This window comes from Venustampulla echinocandica (genome assembly GCF_003357145.1).
Source record: "Venustampulla echinocandica strain BP 5553 chromosome Unknown scaffold_0, whole genome shotgun sequence".
Classification (NCBI taxonomy): Eukaryota; Fungi; Ascomycota; class Leotiomycetes; order Helotiales; family Pleuroascaceae; genus Venustampulla; species Venustampulla echinocandica.
Window position 1 is genome coordinate 3,201,418 of NW_022474205.1, and position 17,503 is coordinate 3,218,920.

Here is a 17,503-nt window from a genome sequence, read left to right on the forward strand (position 1 = left end):
TTGACTTATTTTTGGAAATGGTTATTTTTGGATGGTTAGAAACCAAGAGGAATTGGTTGGTGACTTTGAGACCGAGCACCTCGAGTTCGCGCGATAGGCGCCTCTCGCAACAATGGCGTTGGGGTGGTTTTGCTGGTGGGCAATGTGATGTGGTGAAGGCCTGTTATTTCGCAGGACTCTGCAGCAGAGTCCTCTGCAGGACTCTGGCTGAGTTTTCCCAGGACTTCAAGTGCAAGCAGTGAGATGCTTGGGGTGCATACGGTGCATGCGGCGCTGCCGGGCGTCGGAGCCAGAGAAAGGACGCTTTACGCAGCGATTCGTTGACGAGGCCTCCAGCTGCAGATGTTCGGGGGATAGAGCCCCAGGGTGGTGGTTCCTATCGCGACTAGCGGGCTGATGTGACGCTGTAGGCAGCCTTATGAGCAGATGGTAGGTTGCGTATGAATAATTGGTTGGAGATTGAAATGGTAAGGAAAGCAGAATGAAGCGTTTGTGGAAAGAAGGTAAAGAAGTAGAAGAAGTAAAAGAAGCTTGAGAGTTGCGGCCTTGGTCATTCGGGAGCGTAGGGCTCGCTCGACTGGGTGGAGGTTTTTGGGGGGGGCAACCCAATACAAACAAATATGGCCCGTCATGGGGAATCAGCTATTCTCTCTGCATTGAATCAATTAACCCAAGTATATTCCAATCACGAGCTACTTTCACACAAACAGTATATACTTTGAATTACATATGTCCAATCCAAAAGCCCCAACCACGTCTTCGAGTTGCTCGCCCAAACCTTTCGCGCCATTCGCTCGCTCCCTATCTAGTATTTGTAATTGGTAATACATAGTGAAGTGAAAAGATGCCATTAAGTTTTCCCATATGTTAATTCAATAAGGAGGTTTTATCGCCACATGTCCTTTCTTATTCCCAGCAGTGTCAATCCCCTTAAGCAGACTCTCCAAATCCGCTACTGGACTATCCTCTGCCCATCCGCCTGTGTAACCTAGCTCTTTCCCCCTCGCAGACTGGTTTAAGCTCCGGCTTCTGCGCGCGGATGCACCGTCTCCCATTAGAGATTGCGGGAGTGGGGGGACGGGTGGAATTGTAGCAAAATCTTGGGCGTCAGGGTCCCCTCTACCCAGCATCGGATGAGAAGTCAAGGGACGATGATCTCCTGACGCGATACGGTCGCGAGATTTAGATCGTGCTCTGCCATTACGCTCCCGTAGAGAGACGGATCGCTCTATACGTGGGCCGTCCTGCTGGGGTGGGTTGAACGAGAGTTCTGAAGCAGTAAAGTCATAGCTGACCATGCTCTCGCTGCTTGAATCGCTGTGTGCAATGCCGGCTCGAGTGACCGGAGTGCTCCCTGGAGCCCGGGAGAGGACCATTTTCAACTGGTCTACTCGGGTGACGGAGTTTCGACTGGAGTCGGTTGCGGGTGATGGTGAGTGGTTGTCGCCTTTCCTAAGCTTTTGGAGGGCCCCAAGTCCACGCACTAGACCATACGATGATTCGGGTTTATTTCGCGCTGAAAGGTGATTCTGAGGTCCTCCAGGAGGAGAATGCGTACGGCTGTTCGTTCCCCCAGTGTTTAAGTTGCCGTTGACCGCAAGGAAGCTGCGATGAGCTGTACCGGACCTGGATCCATTGAGCGACGCAGACTTGCTTCCTTCCTGGGCAGTGGCAATAACTGCCTCTCTGCTCCAGCCGGACATCATTTCATCCTTCACTTTCTCGGGCACCTCCTCGCTAGTAGAAGCGACTGTGCTTAGAATTGGTTGCGAAAAGCTTCGATTCGGAGATGTGGGGGCACTCATAGGTGGTGGGGCCATAGACTCAGCGTAAGACAGCGAGATAAGCTTCACCATTTGGAAACGTTCGTCAAAAGGAATCAGCTCCTCCGATTCCAATTCCTCTTCCGAGACTGGAGCTTGCTGAGGAGAATTTGTGCCTGGGGTACCTATGTTATCAAGGGCAACTGGTGGGAAACGAGTCCGCTCAACCCAGAACTTCTTGCTTCGCCGCCGTTGGATTTCGTTATCTATCGCTCTCCCCACAGGCGATGATTCAATGTCAAACTTCTCACTAATAGCCCAGAAATACCCATGACATAAACTTCCGATGCGAACCTTGGCCAAAGGAGTTTCGGCTTCTAGGATATCTTCCTGCAGGCGGAAAACCATAGGTAGTCCACTCTTGACAGCATTAACTCCTAGGTTATCCACGAGCTTGGTAAGTAGAAGATGTAAGAGCAGGATGTCTGCTTCGCTATCGACGTATTGTAGGGCATTTTCGTAAATAGCCAAATGCAATAATTGCAGAAACGTTGTCCTTGACGGCTTGGTAGATTTTTCTTTCTGGGATGCGTTGGACACTGCGCGCTTCGTAAGATTCGACGAGGAATCATTACGGACAGGCCGCGCCGAATTCTTCGGTTTCTCCTCAAATACGCGAAGGCCCGACGGTGGAACCTCTGTCTCCAGCCATGCCAAAAGTACATCAACATAAGCTTTTCTGACTCGTCCATCGCTATCTCGAAGGAGCCACTGGGTACCTTCCCATACACCGACTGGGACACGATTCCTCCCGAGCCCAGCGCCCCCAATAATATTATTGCGATGACTTGCAACATGAAGAATAAGCTTGATCGCTTCCAGAGCTTTAACTTTAGCGGTGCCAAATAAAAAAAATCCATCAGTCTTTTGATCCTCTGGCAAGTCGATAACGGACGTGAGTCCAGCTGGTGCCGTGGGAGGGTTCTCAATGGAAGCGATCGTAGCAGCATGAGATGGCGGTGATGGCTTCAACCTCATCAGAAGCGTGGAAACCATGTCCGATATTTGGTCTGCATAGTATATATGAGTGGCGAGATCGCCCACGCACTCCTGGAGTCGATTCAAGAGGTTGCGTCTTAACACGCTTGGCACAGGAGCCTCCACTGCGTTACCAGCGTCACCAGTCGGCCGCGATGGAGATTTCGAGTCGTCCTTGGCCACACCAGACCCTGTCATTTGTTGTCCTGGGAGTGCCGTCCCACTCAGCTGGAGCAATTTTACTACGTGGTGTATTAAGCCTAGTAAAACATCCATTACGCTCAACCCAATCATATTTATGTCGGATTTCAGTAATGAATCCACCATTGTAGCCAGAACCAACTGTTCTTGCAGATTGTCTTCGATCACCGGGCTCTGGACCAGAATTTCCATGGTTGTGACCAAGATGACATAGCGATCCTGGACAGGTGTCCATCGAGCTATCAGTTCAAATATCTTCGAGGCCCAACCCGTATATTGATCTGCTTTGGTGCTCTCCTTTTCCTCGACGAGAGAGTCTCGCTGCGTGACCCGGCCGGAAATGAATTCCAGAGTGGCAGTAGTTGCCCCATGAATCTGGATCCTGTTAGGCACCACAAATATTTGTTGCAAACACTGCATTGCCAAAACCGCGATATTCTCTTCAGCAAGCTTATCTGCATCGGCCGCAGTCGCGGAGAGAGCTGCGGCAGCCGCATCGCTAGTTGTCTCAACAGTTCTTACAGTCGCTACACTGGTGCGCCGTCTCATGGGTTTCTCGGCGTCTACCTTCACCCCTTGTTGCGCTCTCTGTTCAATTATCTCCAGAAACTGCTCGTCTTCTGCCCATAGGTTTTCCAACAGTATTGGCACTACGACATCCAACTGCTTCCCGGCGAGAGAGGCCAAAGCTTCGGATGATGCCACGCTTTTAATGGCTTGCAATCCCGCATTTCTCCATCGCATGGCCACCGGGGCACTTGTGGGGGGTTTCGTTGGTGGTGGTGTTGTCACCGCAAACGACGCGTATATCCGAACTATTTCCTCATACTGGCGGAGGTATTCTTGATCGGCTGATAAAGTCGCTCCATCATGATTTCCACAGAACGCTTCGAACGTTGGGATGGAGGATTCGACCATCGTAATATCGCGCGACCGTAGTATGATGCTGAGGATTTTGAGGACATATGGCGCGTATAGAGGAAGGTCTCGGGGAGCTTTCTCAACCAACGCGGCCAGAATTTGGAGGGTAACCTGAACATTTCTGGCAAATAGAGACGGTGCCGTTAGCAAAAGCTCAGCTAATTTATTAAGAGGATCGTGGGCGTATATTCTGACATACCCTATCCGGGCCCGCCAGACGTCGCTGGCAGTCTTCTTCTCCAAAAACCCGCAAACCTTCTGGACCTTACTTCGGCGGGTGGTCGCATAATATAGGAGGTAGCTCAGCTCGCTGGAGTTTGGCTTAACATCAACAGCGCCTTTTGTGGTTCTCGGATAGCACTTCAGCACGAGTACTTGATGCTTTGGGCGGCATTTCTGCCGTATGGAGTGCATTTGATATGTCCGCGTCGGCCCGGAACTCTAGGTCTGCCAATTCGCTTCAAGTACCCAAGGGACTAGGCGGAGATGACGGGTAATTGGGAGGTGGAAAGCGCGGGTAGTATGAGGGCTCGGGGGTCGTTAAGAAGCAGTACTGCGAGGGCAGACATTCATGTATAAAGCGCCAGGAGGGTCAGCGGGCGATGTTATGGTGACGACAATCCGTGACTTCGAGTTAATTTGGATTTCGAAGACACATTTCCAACTGAGACCGGGATCCCTGCTCGAGCCATGCCGCGCACTGCGCACGGATGACGCAAGGCACGTGATTCGTCAACTCCCCTATTGTTCCGCTACTGAGCAGAGTATTGTCTCACATGTAAGATTTCTGAAAACATCACCGGGCGAACTGTTTTTGGATGTTCGCATTCGGGCAATTTTAAATCTTGTGTTGTATCACCTGCACTTTTCTAGTATGGGAGACAACCGCATTAAACAGGAAATCAATGCATAATTCGAGTGGAGTACCACATAGTACGATGTTCTATACGAAATACTACGTACAGACAATGATATACAGGGTTGATACTCGGGTACCGAGGCGTTGGTAAGACATACGTGGGGCCTGGCGCCAACAGGGTCTCGGCCGCGAGAACGGTCGCCGTGGAATATAGGGAAAATGATAAGTATCTACAGAGTACCTACTTCGTATGTAGACAAAGTATTACCCCAAGTCCGCATAGTACGAAGTATGCAACCAGACTTCTCCTTATGATATGCGCCGCTTGAATGAGCCTGTTAGGGCGGCAGGCCTCCGTATAGTTAATCAATCATGTAACCTCTATTTCTATTTCTATTTCTAATAGGACAAATAAGCTACATCAAAAACGAAAGCATGGTATAAATCCCGCTTGAATCTATCGTGGCAAATCATAGTTTGGACGCCGGAACGGGATCTTGCTTTAGTCTCACAACGCCCTACAATTCCAAAAGCATCAGCATGTCTTAGGGTCGCAGAAGCAAGGCGGGTTAAGTAGCAGAGAATAGGAGTAGAATCCAGCACGTACCTCTTGAAAACATGTAGCAACCAGCGTCCCATCGCTAGCAAACATATGTTGCTGCACAACCCCTCTTCCATCCCCACTCCAAGGGCTCGACATCTCCGTAAACATCCACTCATCAGCCCTAAATTTCCTCGGCTGATGAAAATAAATAGTATGATCTAGACTAACCATCATGCCCAACTGTGGGACATCGGCATCCGAGGCGCCCACGGGCTGTTTTTCAGCTGGAGCATCCAGATGCCGCCAGATGCCATGGATCCGCGATACAGTGCCGATAAAATAACTATCACTCATATATGCCAGTGCACTTAGATGCGCCTGATGGCCACCAGCTTCGCTGATCCGTCCCCGGGCCTTGATCCATTGTCGAGTTCGTTTTTCGTGCGGGTTCTTGCTCTCCTTGTTCAGGATCTCAATTCGGCGGGATATAAATGGTCCACTTCCCTCGCCCTCCTCGTCCTCGGTAATGCTATCGCTCGGGACCACAACACCAGAAGGCAGGGGAACAGCATGTTGTATCGTCTTTGATCCGCCGCTATTCTCACGCACAAATGACATTGTTGTTGTAAATATCGGCCTTCCCCGTTGCCGCGCTTGCACTGTGCGTGTTGCGAAAGATTTTCCTTCTCGGATATGCTCCACGTAGAACATGACCGGAATCGAGGCGTCTCCTGCTAACACGAAGTAGCAGTGCATGCTATGGACGGTGAAATTGCTTGGGACGGTCCGCTGGGCGGCGGCGAGGCACTGCGCAATGACTGCACCACCGTATATACCGCGTGCTCCTGGAGGGTGCCATAGTGGGCGTGTATTGGTGAACATATCCTGTGTGAAGAAGGGAGAAGATTAGTTGATGTCTGCAGAAAACACACTAGGATTAAGAACTCAAGGGGGCGCATAATGACGCAGCACCAAAGGGAAGATGGCATAGGAGACGTACAGGCCCAATGGCTGATAATTCCGTAAGTTCCAACGCATTCTCTATTGTTGATTTCGAGTGATCGTATGGTTTGGGTTTCACGAGTGTTGGGCGGTCAGCCATCCTGCTTAAGGCGCTGCTAGCGAAGCTTTTTCTGTGAGGGTGTCGTCGCACTGTCTGTGTTCTTGGGGATCGAGATGCAGTGTGTTAATACACCCAAAATCAACCTAGGGCTCTGAAAAATCTTGTAATAGGAGACGCGAATCAGCACACCTTTTATGACTGAATGCAGGTGAAGTTTAGAAGTATGGGGTATGGGGTACCATATCGCGTACAAGTACTTCGTATCTACGGGCATTAATCATTGTTCCGAGCCGAGGTCTACCGGCGTTTGAAACGGCTGGATCTGGAATTCCGAAACATTTTTCAGCTGTGCGAATCACATTATTATGACATGTGTTGTCCTCGAGGGCACAACGATAAAGTCGAGTACTAAGTAAAATCTACGCCATTTTTGTCTACTTCTGTTCTATAGTTGAATTGAAATTCGGTTGACATATCTGGTGCTATTCGTAGCAACTTTCCCGTTTGATATCTCGAGACAAGTCTAGCCGCATATTTAGGTTAACATCTCATCTCCTCTTTGGATCTGGTTTTCATGGGTCATGTTATGATATGTGTGATCGTTGCGCAAGAATACCTCGGCCCCCCCACGCATATCATAATACGACGTTTCGTGATCTCCAATGGTTGATGCCCCATACTCTGTACATATATTCCCGCCGAATGCAACCTGTAGGTTCCGAGCGACAATACTCCAAACACAACCGTTAGTGACAGGATTCTGTGCCTTTTCCACGCTGAGATTATACGCCATGGGGGGCCACATGGGGTAGCAGAGCACCAGCAACGCTCCTCAGGATCCAGAATGCGGAGGGAACATTGACGGGAAAGTGACCGAGAGACAAGGAAAGATCTTCGCGCCACCAGGTGCTACCAGATCATTACATTACGCATAACTGCACAGTAATACTTCATAATGCAATTGTAGGGGGGGCGGGCAGTGACCGAGCTAACATGATCACTAGAACTACACCGCTAGGGCTGAAGAAGTAATAGTTGCAACCGTTGATGATTTGGGATAAATCCCTTGCCCTACATTCCTATGTCGTAGGCATTCTCGGTCACAAGCCAGCACAGTAGCTTCTGTACAGTAACAGCATAAGGTAGAGTAGAGTGTGGCATAGCGACTCAAAGGCCCAGCAATAATGATTTATTATTTAGCCTACAGGTACTACGTACTCCGGAGGGTAGCAATGTATAGGCAGGATCCACTTGTCGCATCATCAATACAGAGTCAGGCGATATCCAAGTGATCAAAGTCGGAAACATAGGGGTCCCGAATCTGAAACTGTGGTAGCGAAATTCAACGCGAGTGAGTGACTTTAAGAGCAAACCTCAAGAAGTTATAAATAGAATAAGGATAGCAGCGACCAATATAGACACCTTATCACCGATGTACTACACGCCGGCAAATTCAGATATACTAGTCGGTCTAAGTTATAGAAATACTGCGGGCAAAGTAGAAAAATACTTGCAAGTACAGCCCTTATCCGTATCAACGGGTCCAGGACTTGGGGTCTAAGAATGATCAGTCGATCAACTGAATGACATGCAGGGAGTATCAAGGCCGAAGATTAGGTGCAATGGGTGGGTATTGAATTTGAGTAAGACTCCGCCAATGGAACATTCTCGCAATAGGGCCTAGCCTGGATCGATAATGGAACTGACGCAGATGACATGAAATTCTCACTGGATAGGTGCCGATACCTACCTCATGTCGAGTAAGTGCCTAGGCAAGGTACTTCGTAGAGATTCCGGACCCCAATAACTAGTGTAATCTCTTTGATGTTGGTACTGTGGCCATCGGAATAAGAAGTCGTCACCGTCGAGTGCTAGTTGGGAGTGCCTTGCACATCCATTCTCTACCTAGGAATATTCGCCTTGAGTAGTCCTGGCCGAGTCGCACATTGAGGCGGGCTGGAAGCACAATGATTCCGCCGAAGGGAGGATAGGAATCGCAAGATCGGAGGTTGCCATGATGCAGGAGAAGAACCATCGGGGCTGGATGAACAGTTTCCAGGTCACAATCTAGACCATCATTTCTTGTGCCAGGTTTTGGAAGTGCTTTATTTCATGCGTCCTCAACGACGGCGAACCGCGAACCCTATGAGAACCGGCCTAGGCTCTAGCAAATATAAACCACAACTCCCATCCCAGATTCCCACACCTAGACCTCAGCAATTTCCCTCAATCGTCGGAGCGTTGATCGCATGGCTGCCGCGGCAGGTGTTCTGTTCCCGGTGTTGGTTAGTATTCGAGGATAATATCAATCTTATGGTCCTCCTCCGGATTGGGGAAGGCTGAGCGCCATGTAAAACGTACGAGACGGTGTATGCTCCTCCAGCCACGACCTTCTTGCATGACTTGCAGTTCCAAATACCGACGGAGTGTCTCTTTACGCTCGACTTTCCGCAGAACTGTTGGGTGGGAAAATCGTTAACAAAGGACCAGCTTTGTCAGAGGGCGGCCAAGCATACCGTGCAAACATAGCGAGCATGTTGCTGGATCTCCATCTTCTTAACTTGCTTCCTGAGCTAGAAAAGGTCAGATAACGAATAACCACACTTGGTTCGAGCACTTACGGAGGCACCATATCTGGTACCGTACTTTCCGGTCCTATCGTTTTATTAGTATTTTTCACAGTTGCGATGCAGGATTCGACCACGTACACGCCGACCTTCTTCGTTCTTTTGGTCATCTTGAATCTTGGGTTGGATTTACTCGAGATCAATTGTGAAGTCGAAATTGAATAATTTCGAAGTGCCTATGTGCGCGCGGAACAGCTAAGCGAGAGCGGGCGGGCCGCTAAAAAGAATTCGGTGGTGATATCACGTGATGGGACCGATTCGCTCGTCTTTCGCTTACAGCTGCATTTGCTTGCCCTGTGAGCAAGTCCTGCCTCCTCGCCTTGCGCCTCGCCCAGTACCTTTCATTGGCCTCCCTCTTCTCGACCTCCTCGCCAGTTGAGAAGGTAACCAACGAGGAGTTCTCCCAAACATCTACTAGGAAGTAAAAGACAATTATAATACAAAAACATCGCTCCTCGCGATAGTTATAGTTCTACAAGGTGTACTTCGTATATGAGCGCGACATATACAGGATTGTAACAGTGTCTGTAATATTTCTGGGCGTCTTCCTTCGTAGTGGTACTGGGGATGAGGCTGTGGCGCTTGAGGTAGGTATTGGAGCAAATGTCTCAGCAAAAGCCGACACATTGCAAAGAATCGGCCTATAGAGCCTGCATCCCGCTCGCTCCTTCGAGGCCTCGTCACGCCTGGCCACTTTCCATGTATATCGCTGTTTGAAAAGAAAGAAGTAGATGATCATAATCACCAGAGTGACCACGAATGTGGAGCCGACGATTATTAATCTAACATCACCATTAATGAGCGATCAGCCAAGCAACAGATGGAGGTCGAGGGGATAAACGCCAGAAGTTCGAAGTCACATCACTGTCGGAAACCGCAAATTCTATTTGGGATCGTTGTTTAGGAAATTTACAGTCAGATATAGCTTCGATTTCTAGGCCATCTGCTAGAGCCCGGAAAGGACGGCCATCGATTTTGATTTATAGACATGTACTAAGCTATGCTACTTAACAATAACTTATCTATAGCTTCGCGTTTCCTATGCATGTCAGGAGCCACGCATCTAAAATCGTAACTATACCACAGACTACACCATGTCCTGCCCCCATTCCCTCATAGAAACAATCCCCCCCCCCCTCTAAAATATATCTTCCACCCCACTCCATGCCTCACCAGTCAAAGCCTTTTGCCTCTCAGTCCAATAGTTCCCGTTGAATTTCCAATACGCTTCTCCCGTGATTGGACACTTTGTCTTGCTAAACCACATGGGCTGGAACTCTTCGCCATTTGCCTCTCTCACCCGCCTTCTAGCGCGTTGTTTCTCCTCCACACGGTTCTTCTCTGTAGCAGCGAAGTCATATTCTCCATCCTCCATAGCCCGCTGATCGGGTCGAAGTCTAGTGTCTGTAGGCGGAAGCCACGGGCGAAGGTTGTCGTTGATATCATTGAGCGTTACGACGAATGGGGTGAGATTGAATGGGATGCCCGAAGGCCGAGGATTGGCTTCCCAGACTAGGAACGCTTGAGCTGGCTCTAGATTGGAGCCACGACGATGTATTTCTCCGGACTTAGGTTCTTCGGGGATAGATTCATAGCCGGGAGTGAGGCGGGCGTAGATCTTACTGTTCCAGCGTCCGCCCATGCTGAAGCGGGTTTGTCCTTTGGCGTCGTTCACCCGCCCACTAATTTGATACGCGCTTGAGGCTTTCCATCCCCGAGGTTTGAAATCCAAGACACAGACTTCTCCAGTTGTCCAGTTTTTGACCTCCATCGGGCCGTAATTGTCAACAGAGGGCGAGCCGATAATAATCCCTATCACCGATGAGGTGACTTTCTTCCAGGTATAGAGCTCTTCTTCGCTCCCGTCATTTGGACGTAGTTTTAGAAACCAAGTACCAAGCGGATTGATATCAAAGGATTTGCCATAAAACTTGGACTTGACGGCAGATTCGCCGTAATATGTCCATCTTGGAGATTCCGCCCATGCGGCACCAATTGGCGGATGATGGCTGACTTGTTCGATGAAGAAGCGATAATTCTTATCGGGCCGTGCGTACTCGAATGTCTCTCCTAGAAGTGGATTGAACGGTTTTGCTACACGACCGATTGTAGAAGCATATTCACTCGCAGCAAATGCGGCAACATAGGCCATGCGCTCAGCGGAGTCAACCCGATCCGCAGCAATGTCAAGTAGGTCGGTATACTCCATATCCTCTGCGCATCGTTGAAGTAGGGAAGTTGGCTCGTTGAATGATACCGGAAGGGTCATCTTAGTCATATCCTTGCCAATCATGGATTTGAGAATACCCTGCAAATATGTTATTATTAGACGCTTGATATTGTATTTGGAACTTACCCAAAGTGATATCTTCGGCCTATCATCAGCATCCATCTTAAGCCTCTTCCGGATGCCGTCTTCATAACCCTTGAATGAAGGGGTGAGATCAAGTCCTTCGGTTTGGGTCTTTTCTGTCTTTTCCTTGAGAGTTGGCTTGAGGTCATGCATCTGGGCAACCTCAATCTCGCCCGCGTCCACAGCATCGAAAAACTCTTCGTCGTCCTCGGATTCAGTCTCTGACAAGTTCGTAATATCTGCAATGAGGGACCTGCGCCGGAGCGAGCTTTTGGCGGTAGATTTGCGTCTCAAACGACTAGCAACGGCACCCTCATTGTCAGACACTTCGTCAGGAGCATCGTCAAATTTCTGGTCGCCCGCTCCATCGCCTCGGCTAGCAGGCCGGCTGCTAACAGTAGTACTTCCCTCAATTACATCGCGAAGCACTCTCTTGGTCATCTTCCTCTTCTCTTCCGCTTCCCCAACTCTAGCTTCGAGAACCTCCTGTTCCCGTGCCACTTGCGCCATACTCTCCTCCCACATGCGTCGCATGTCTGCTTCTCTATCAAGGCGATACTGCCAATAAGCATCCCTGTCCTTAGATATCTTGAGGAGATCGCCAACAAGGCCTTTCAAATTACGGATCGAGGAGTCGTATGTCTGAAAAGCTTCCGTTGGGATGGGATCGGATATAGAAAGGCCAGGCGTTTTCACTTGCTCAGCTTGCAATGCCGCGTTAACTTGCGCCATCATGTCAAGTTGGAGCTTCGCAGACTGAGCAGTAATATCGAGCGCGTCTTTAGTAACCGGTACGTCACGGTCACTGGAGCCATCTCCTTCTCCATAATCATCATCCTCATCAGCATCGGGTCCAAGACCGATATTGCTCGAAACCTTCTGAATGTCACCCATGAAGCTAGGCTCATACGAACCATAGGCGGTACCTTCGTCATCTTCTCCCACACTCCCAGCTGTATTGAACGCCACCCTCTGGCTAGTGCTATTCTTGCTCGACTGAGGCGCTAATCGATTAGCTTGATGGCTGCTCCTTCGAGTTTCTGTGGCATGAAGGCTTGTGGTCTCGCTGCCAAGCTCAGTAGTGGATGTTTGATTCCCTGAACCAGAAATGGCATGCTCGGCTTTGGCCTGTCTAAGAAGTTCCGCGCTCTTCTGCTTCAGTCTGTTTTCTTCCTTGGCCTGGTCTTTTGTCCACTGAATCGAGTTATTGAGGGCCCAGAACCATCTCTTCGCTTCCACTTCGTGATTGGCCTTGAGGTGGTACTTTACAGAAGACTTTCCTATGATGTCGAATTTTGTCTTCTCAGTTGGATCCATATTCAGTTTCGCGATACGCATATTAATGGCGCCACGGCAGGCCGAACCTGCATCGTCTTGATGTTTGTAGTAACTCATCACTCCATCTTCCAGAACAAACCAGCGCAACTGATATCCTTTCCGGTAATTGGTCCATTTCTTCAAATAACCCTTCATTTCTCGGCCCTCTTTCCCCGCGAGAGCATCGCCGGTGCCACCGCTCGAAGCTTGCTGGGAGGCGTTCCCTAAAACCGCCTTCTCCTGAATACCACGTTGTGCTGCAACAGCAGCCGGAGACCTTTTGAGCATGGCCCTTGTACTATCATCCTTCGTCGTCTCTTGCGGCAACTTCCCCCTCCGATCTCGACGGAATGGATCAGCACCGTGGAGGAGGAGCACCTGGATAAGGGCAGTATTTTTCTTTCTCGCTGCTTCGTGCAACAAGGTTCCTCCCGATTGGATCGTCGTAATATCAGACGCAAATTCCCCTCCATTTATATCCAATACCGTCTTCACACGCGGCTCGTCCAGAACCTCCCCAAGCCTCTTGTAGTCCCCTTGCTGAACTAACGCTTGCACCTGTCGGATCTTGCTATCGACGAATATCGATCGGGAGAGTTGTAGCTGCTGGAATATATCGGGGGTTCGAGCAAGGTCAAGTGGCAATCGGCCTTGGTAATTTGGAATTGAGTCATTTGCACCGGGTTGATCTAGAAGTAGCCGCACAACCTGTGCTCTTCCTTGGGACGCTGCAAGGTGTAAGGCAGTATTTCCATCTTTGTCCCGCTCATTAATATCGATCGTGCCAGCTCCATCTGACAAAATATACTCGATTACTGGCAACTCTGCGCATTGAATGGCAAGGTGAAGTATGGTAGTATCTTCCAGTCCTCCGGACACCCCAGCTTCTGTAGCGCTTGAAGTGCTTATTCGGGCACCGCTGCTCTCCCTGATCGCTTTCGATATTGATGCCGTATCCCCGTTCCTCAACGCCTCGAATATTCGGAATTTGCGCACGGATTGTTCGATGGAAACTGGCTTGTCATGAGAAGTGCCGGGGGGTGGCATAGACATTTTATTCACATGAACATTGGATGTCGACCGCATCAAGCTAGCTGCGCCTGTTGATGGTTTCGAGCTATGTCCTCGAGGTGCTGTATTTGGCAGCGAAGACGTGCAACCTTCCTCTGACGACACGGTACCATCCCGGCCCTCCTTCCGCCGTAAAAGGGACAGGGCAGAAGACTTAGTGCGTTTGTGACTGGGAGGGCTTGGATCAGCAATGGATCAGCATAATGACCTTCGATAGAAGTATAGAGAGCGTCCGATGCAAAAGGGCTACGGGAAAGCCGAAGTACTCACCCTTCGCCAGCTTCCGACATGGCTGCAGCTATGACTTCAGAGTTTCCTCGAGCCAAGTAACCTGCGTAGTTTTGCAGCTGCTTCCCGGAAAAAGATTCAGAACATGCCTACAGAGGCCAAGGAAGAGCACGTTCAGGGAGAGGAACCAGTCAAGGTGCTCAGTATATGTTGGGAAGAGTGAGGGTCGCTGCGCTAAACCGAACGACCCAGCCACGGGCACGAATGTCGGCGATGGGTGGAGTTGGTGTTTACTAAGCAACTGGCGTTACTAGCTGTGGCCTCGATATTCGTGGGTTGAGGCGACAAAACGATATGCTGGACCAGGTTTGTCCTTCGTAAGGTTTAGAGGTGGTTTATTGGTGGTTGGTGGTTAGGGGTGCAGCAAGTATGTATCGAGTGACGTCTGATTTAACCTTTCTTGGCTTTCGACTGGGTACCGGGCACTGGGTACGAGTACGAGCACAGTACCAACCACTTCAGCAACAACTCTTTCTCCCTCGAACTTTTCTCTACACCCTCGAGACTCATTCGTTCGTGCTTGGTTGCCATTGGCACTCGTGGATCGACAAAGGGCGGATGGTTTAATCCAATCCACAATCGAGAAACAAGCCCCGTTGAACGTCACCTGCCAGCTGCCCCAGAAGTAGGAACACTTTGGAGCTCGGCATCGCTATCTCTCGTTACGAACTACCGTCGCCAAACCCGCCAGCGTCGATTATTCCATCAGACTCTTGCTCAAACAAATACTGACAACGAATAGCGGGCAGTTAACTAAAAAGAAGATTTCTAGTTTCTAGAAATTAGTTACTACATCGAATTAGCTATTTCTGATCACCAGGAATTTGCTGAGCTCTGTCTCAATATCCCTTAGCTCAGGGGATTTAATAAACTGCGTCAGCTTGACTGGCTTTGCGGTAAAGGGGATGATGGGGATCGATCAGTAGACCGCACAAGGCGCCCAAAATGAGATCGCACTTTGTCCATCCGACATCGCCAATATCGGCGAGCAGAAAGCAGCAGGCAACAAGCCAGTGTTTTGATCCGTGCAAAATCAACAAGACAAAGAGAAGAATATGTAACACCGACAATAATGGGTTCGAAGGCTGCACTTCTGTGACTACTCATTTCTTTGCTCCGCCTCTTCCTGGTATGATTCGACAGGGAGACCGTTTGTCGAGATATCATGCAGTTCGACAAGTCCATCGTCGCATGCTCTAACGGCATTTTCTCCTCCAAAATCGTTGCTCATAGTCGTTCTTGGGCTTGTCTTGAGTGCTCCGCAGCAGAACCTTAGTGGCCGCTTTAAAAGAACTTCGATACATTGCTTCAGGATCTGAGCTGAACTGACATCTTTGCCGCTTGGAGGTTCTATAGCAACGACAAACTGGAGACTCTCCAGCCCTATCTCAGGAAACACAATCGAGCTGCCCCCTTGACGAAACGAAGCTTGCATTAGAAGCCTGTTCAAGATATTCGGTGAGCTCAAGGGCTCCCTTTCCAAAGTTTGCACTGGCTCGAACAACGCGGTTTCTGACCGTGCAAGGGCCGCCAGAGCAGTTTAATGCCTGGTTGTTGTCATTTAAATTCCAATAAAACTCGCAGAGCTAGGAGAGGGCTATGTTCTTACATCTATCCTTATAGCCTCACTATCATATACTGAGGGGAGGGCCGTTTAGTCCGAGTGTCTTGCCAGGATCACCAAGTGGGGTTTTCGCCTCTTGGATTTGGCAACCGTTGCTCATTGCTTCTCGCAATTGAGAAATCTAACTGTTAGCGCAGTTAGCCCACGGCCGGGTGAGATAGACAGTGCCCTATTTCTTGCACGGTTAGCATTGATTTACTGCCAGTATAATGCGTGTCATTTGCGATCACCCACACCCGATATTTGAATGGGCACATGATGCCTCCCTCTTCAGTACCCCCCAATTATTCTATGGAACCTTCCTTTTAATGGTATTTCCATCTTGGTTGAGGTTTTAAATCCTAGGTGATACATGGGCATATTGGAAGTGGGCTTCTGTTCCTGGCAATGTGATTTTCTTGGATAGCTAGCATACCCATATGGCTGGGAAGACTATCCTCGTACAAGAGAGCGCCCTTGTCTCCGCAGCATGCCCTATGCACATTACGCCCCCAACGTGAATTTCCTCCATCGACTTGCATGTCGGAGACATCCTTAAAGCTGAATCATCTAAGGATCCTAGAAGGAGCTAGATTATCTTTCTCCTTCAAGCCCATTCATGTAGGTGGCTTGGGAGTGGTCTAGCTTCCTATAAGCTAGGTGTGTGTTAGTGACATAAGACGAAAGGATGATCGTCGAAGGCTTACTATAGGCGTATAATCCCCATGGGCCGTACACAGCAGCACAACCTCCTCTAGGACTTGCATGTAGGCTCTTGTCATTTTCAAGCCTACTGGGGGCTGTTCAACACGTCCACCCCCACTCATGTTGCGCGGCTACCGACCCGGAATTCCATGGCGATGACAACCAGGTTGTCTTGGGCATAAGGAACAATGTCCCATGGCTCGCTCCTCCTCAATACGCGGCCAATCCCCAACAGCGACTAAAGAGCCTAGTCGATCGGTCTTGTCCAGATAGTGGCAGTGACCTCGACTAGCCATCTCCAACGCTGATAGATCCAATGACTTTCCTTGAGGTCCCAGATAGCGTGTAGTATCCACGGCTTATTATTTTATCCGGTGCACCAAGGACAGCCACTGTTCTACCAACGTTGGAGACGACCAACAAGATCCCCGTCACATTCTGGGAGGGTACCATGGTTTCAAATTCTGGCCCAATGGTATGGGGTATCATGGGCCACAGCAGCTGCCATCCAACCTGATTGGATTACAATATTGATCTCGAATCTCCGTCTTCAGCAACGACAAGTCCAAATGGCTTTCCCTGAAGTCCCAGGTAGCGTGTGATATCCACGACTTATTTTTTACTTAGCGCACCATAGACAGCCGCTGTCTTGCCGATTCTGAAGACGACCAAACGAAAATCCACACCATCATCCAAGGTTAAGGCGTTTAAAGTGTAAGGTGCGGTATCTATCCAACTGTTAACTTTGAAGATATCCTTAAAAGTAGGCTGGATTATAGTATCTGGACAGATTAGGACTGTACTGTGCTTGCCTTCGTGTTCCAGGAGCCGTGTTGAGATGGTTAATGCACCTAACGTGACATCGAAGGGATGCTTACTGAGGAGCTTGAAGTATGGACATGTTTGATGTTCAAGTGGCGCCTTTTTGGATATAAAATGCTTGGTGATTCCAAGTGGAGGCATCATCTCAGGATCGAGCTTCGATACTTTTTAGAAGGATCATCATGTCAGTGACGTCCACCCTTGAAGATTATTTGGAATCTAGAAACGAAGATCCATAGGTATGGGCCTGTAAGGCACTGCCTACCGGCTTCAATTTTCAAGTGCTGGAGAGAAACCTATGATAGCTACATAGTACGATCCAGGACCT

General features: G+C 49.4%; 4 protein-coding genes across 4 annotated transcripts; all 4 read right to left on the bottom strand.

Annotated features, from left to right (window-relative positions):
* Positions 1-872: 872 nt before the first annotated feature.
* On the bottom strand, positions 873-4,337 carry BP5553_00992 (Uncharacterized protein; the record flags this gene model as incomplete). The annotated part of the gene is made up of 1 exon (XM_032009615.1): positions 873-4,337. The coding sequence occupies one exon, from the start codon at positions 4,335-4,337 to the stop codon at positions 873-875; it is 3,465 nt and encodes a 1,154-aa protein (XP_031873669.1).
* A 915-nt stretch (positions 4,338-5,252) lies between these two features.
* BP5553_00993 (uncharacterized protein) lies at positions 5,253-6,428 on the bottom strand (the record flags this gene model as incomplete). The annotated part of the gene is made up of 3 exons (XM_032009616.1): positions 5,253-5,300; positions 5,390-6,211; positions 6,327-6,428. The coding sequence occupies 3 exons, from the start codon at positions 6,426-6,428 to the stop codon at positions 5,253-5,255; spliced, it is 972 nt and encodes a 323-aa protein (XP_031873670.1).
* A 2,167-nt stretch (positions 6,429-8,595) lies between these two features.
* Positions 8,596-9,126, bottom strand: BP5553_00994 (uncharacterized protein; the record flags this gene model as incomplete). Its single annotated transcript, XM_032009617.1, has 5 exons — positions 8,596-8,659; positions 8,751-8,845; positions 8,906-8,962; positions 9,011-9,044; positions 9,098-9,126. The coding sequence occupies 5 exons, from the start codon at positions 9,124-9,126 to the stop codon at positions 8,596-8,598; spliced, it is 279 nt and encodes a 92-aa protein (XP_031873671.1).
* Positions 9,127-10,154: 1,028 nt separating this feature from the next.
* BP5553_00995 (uncharacterized protein) lies at positions 10,155-14,047 on the bottom strand (the record flags this gene model as incomplete). Its single annotated transcript, XM_032009618.1, has 3 exons — positions 10,155-11,324; positions 11,373-13,926; positions 14,028-14,047. The coding sequence occupies 3 exons, from the start codon at positions 14,045-14,047 to the stop codon at positions 10,155-10,157; spliced, it is 3,744 nt and encodes a 1,247-aa protein (XP_031873672.1).
* Positions 14,048-17,503: the final 3,456 nt, after the last annotated feature.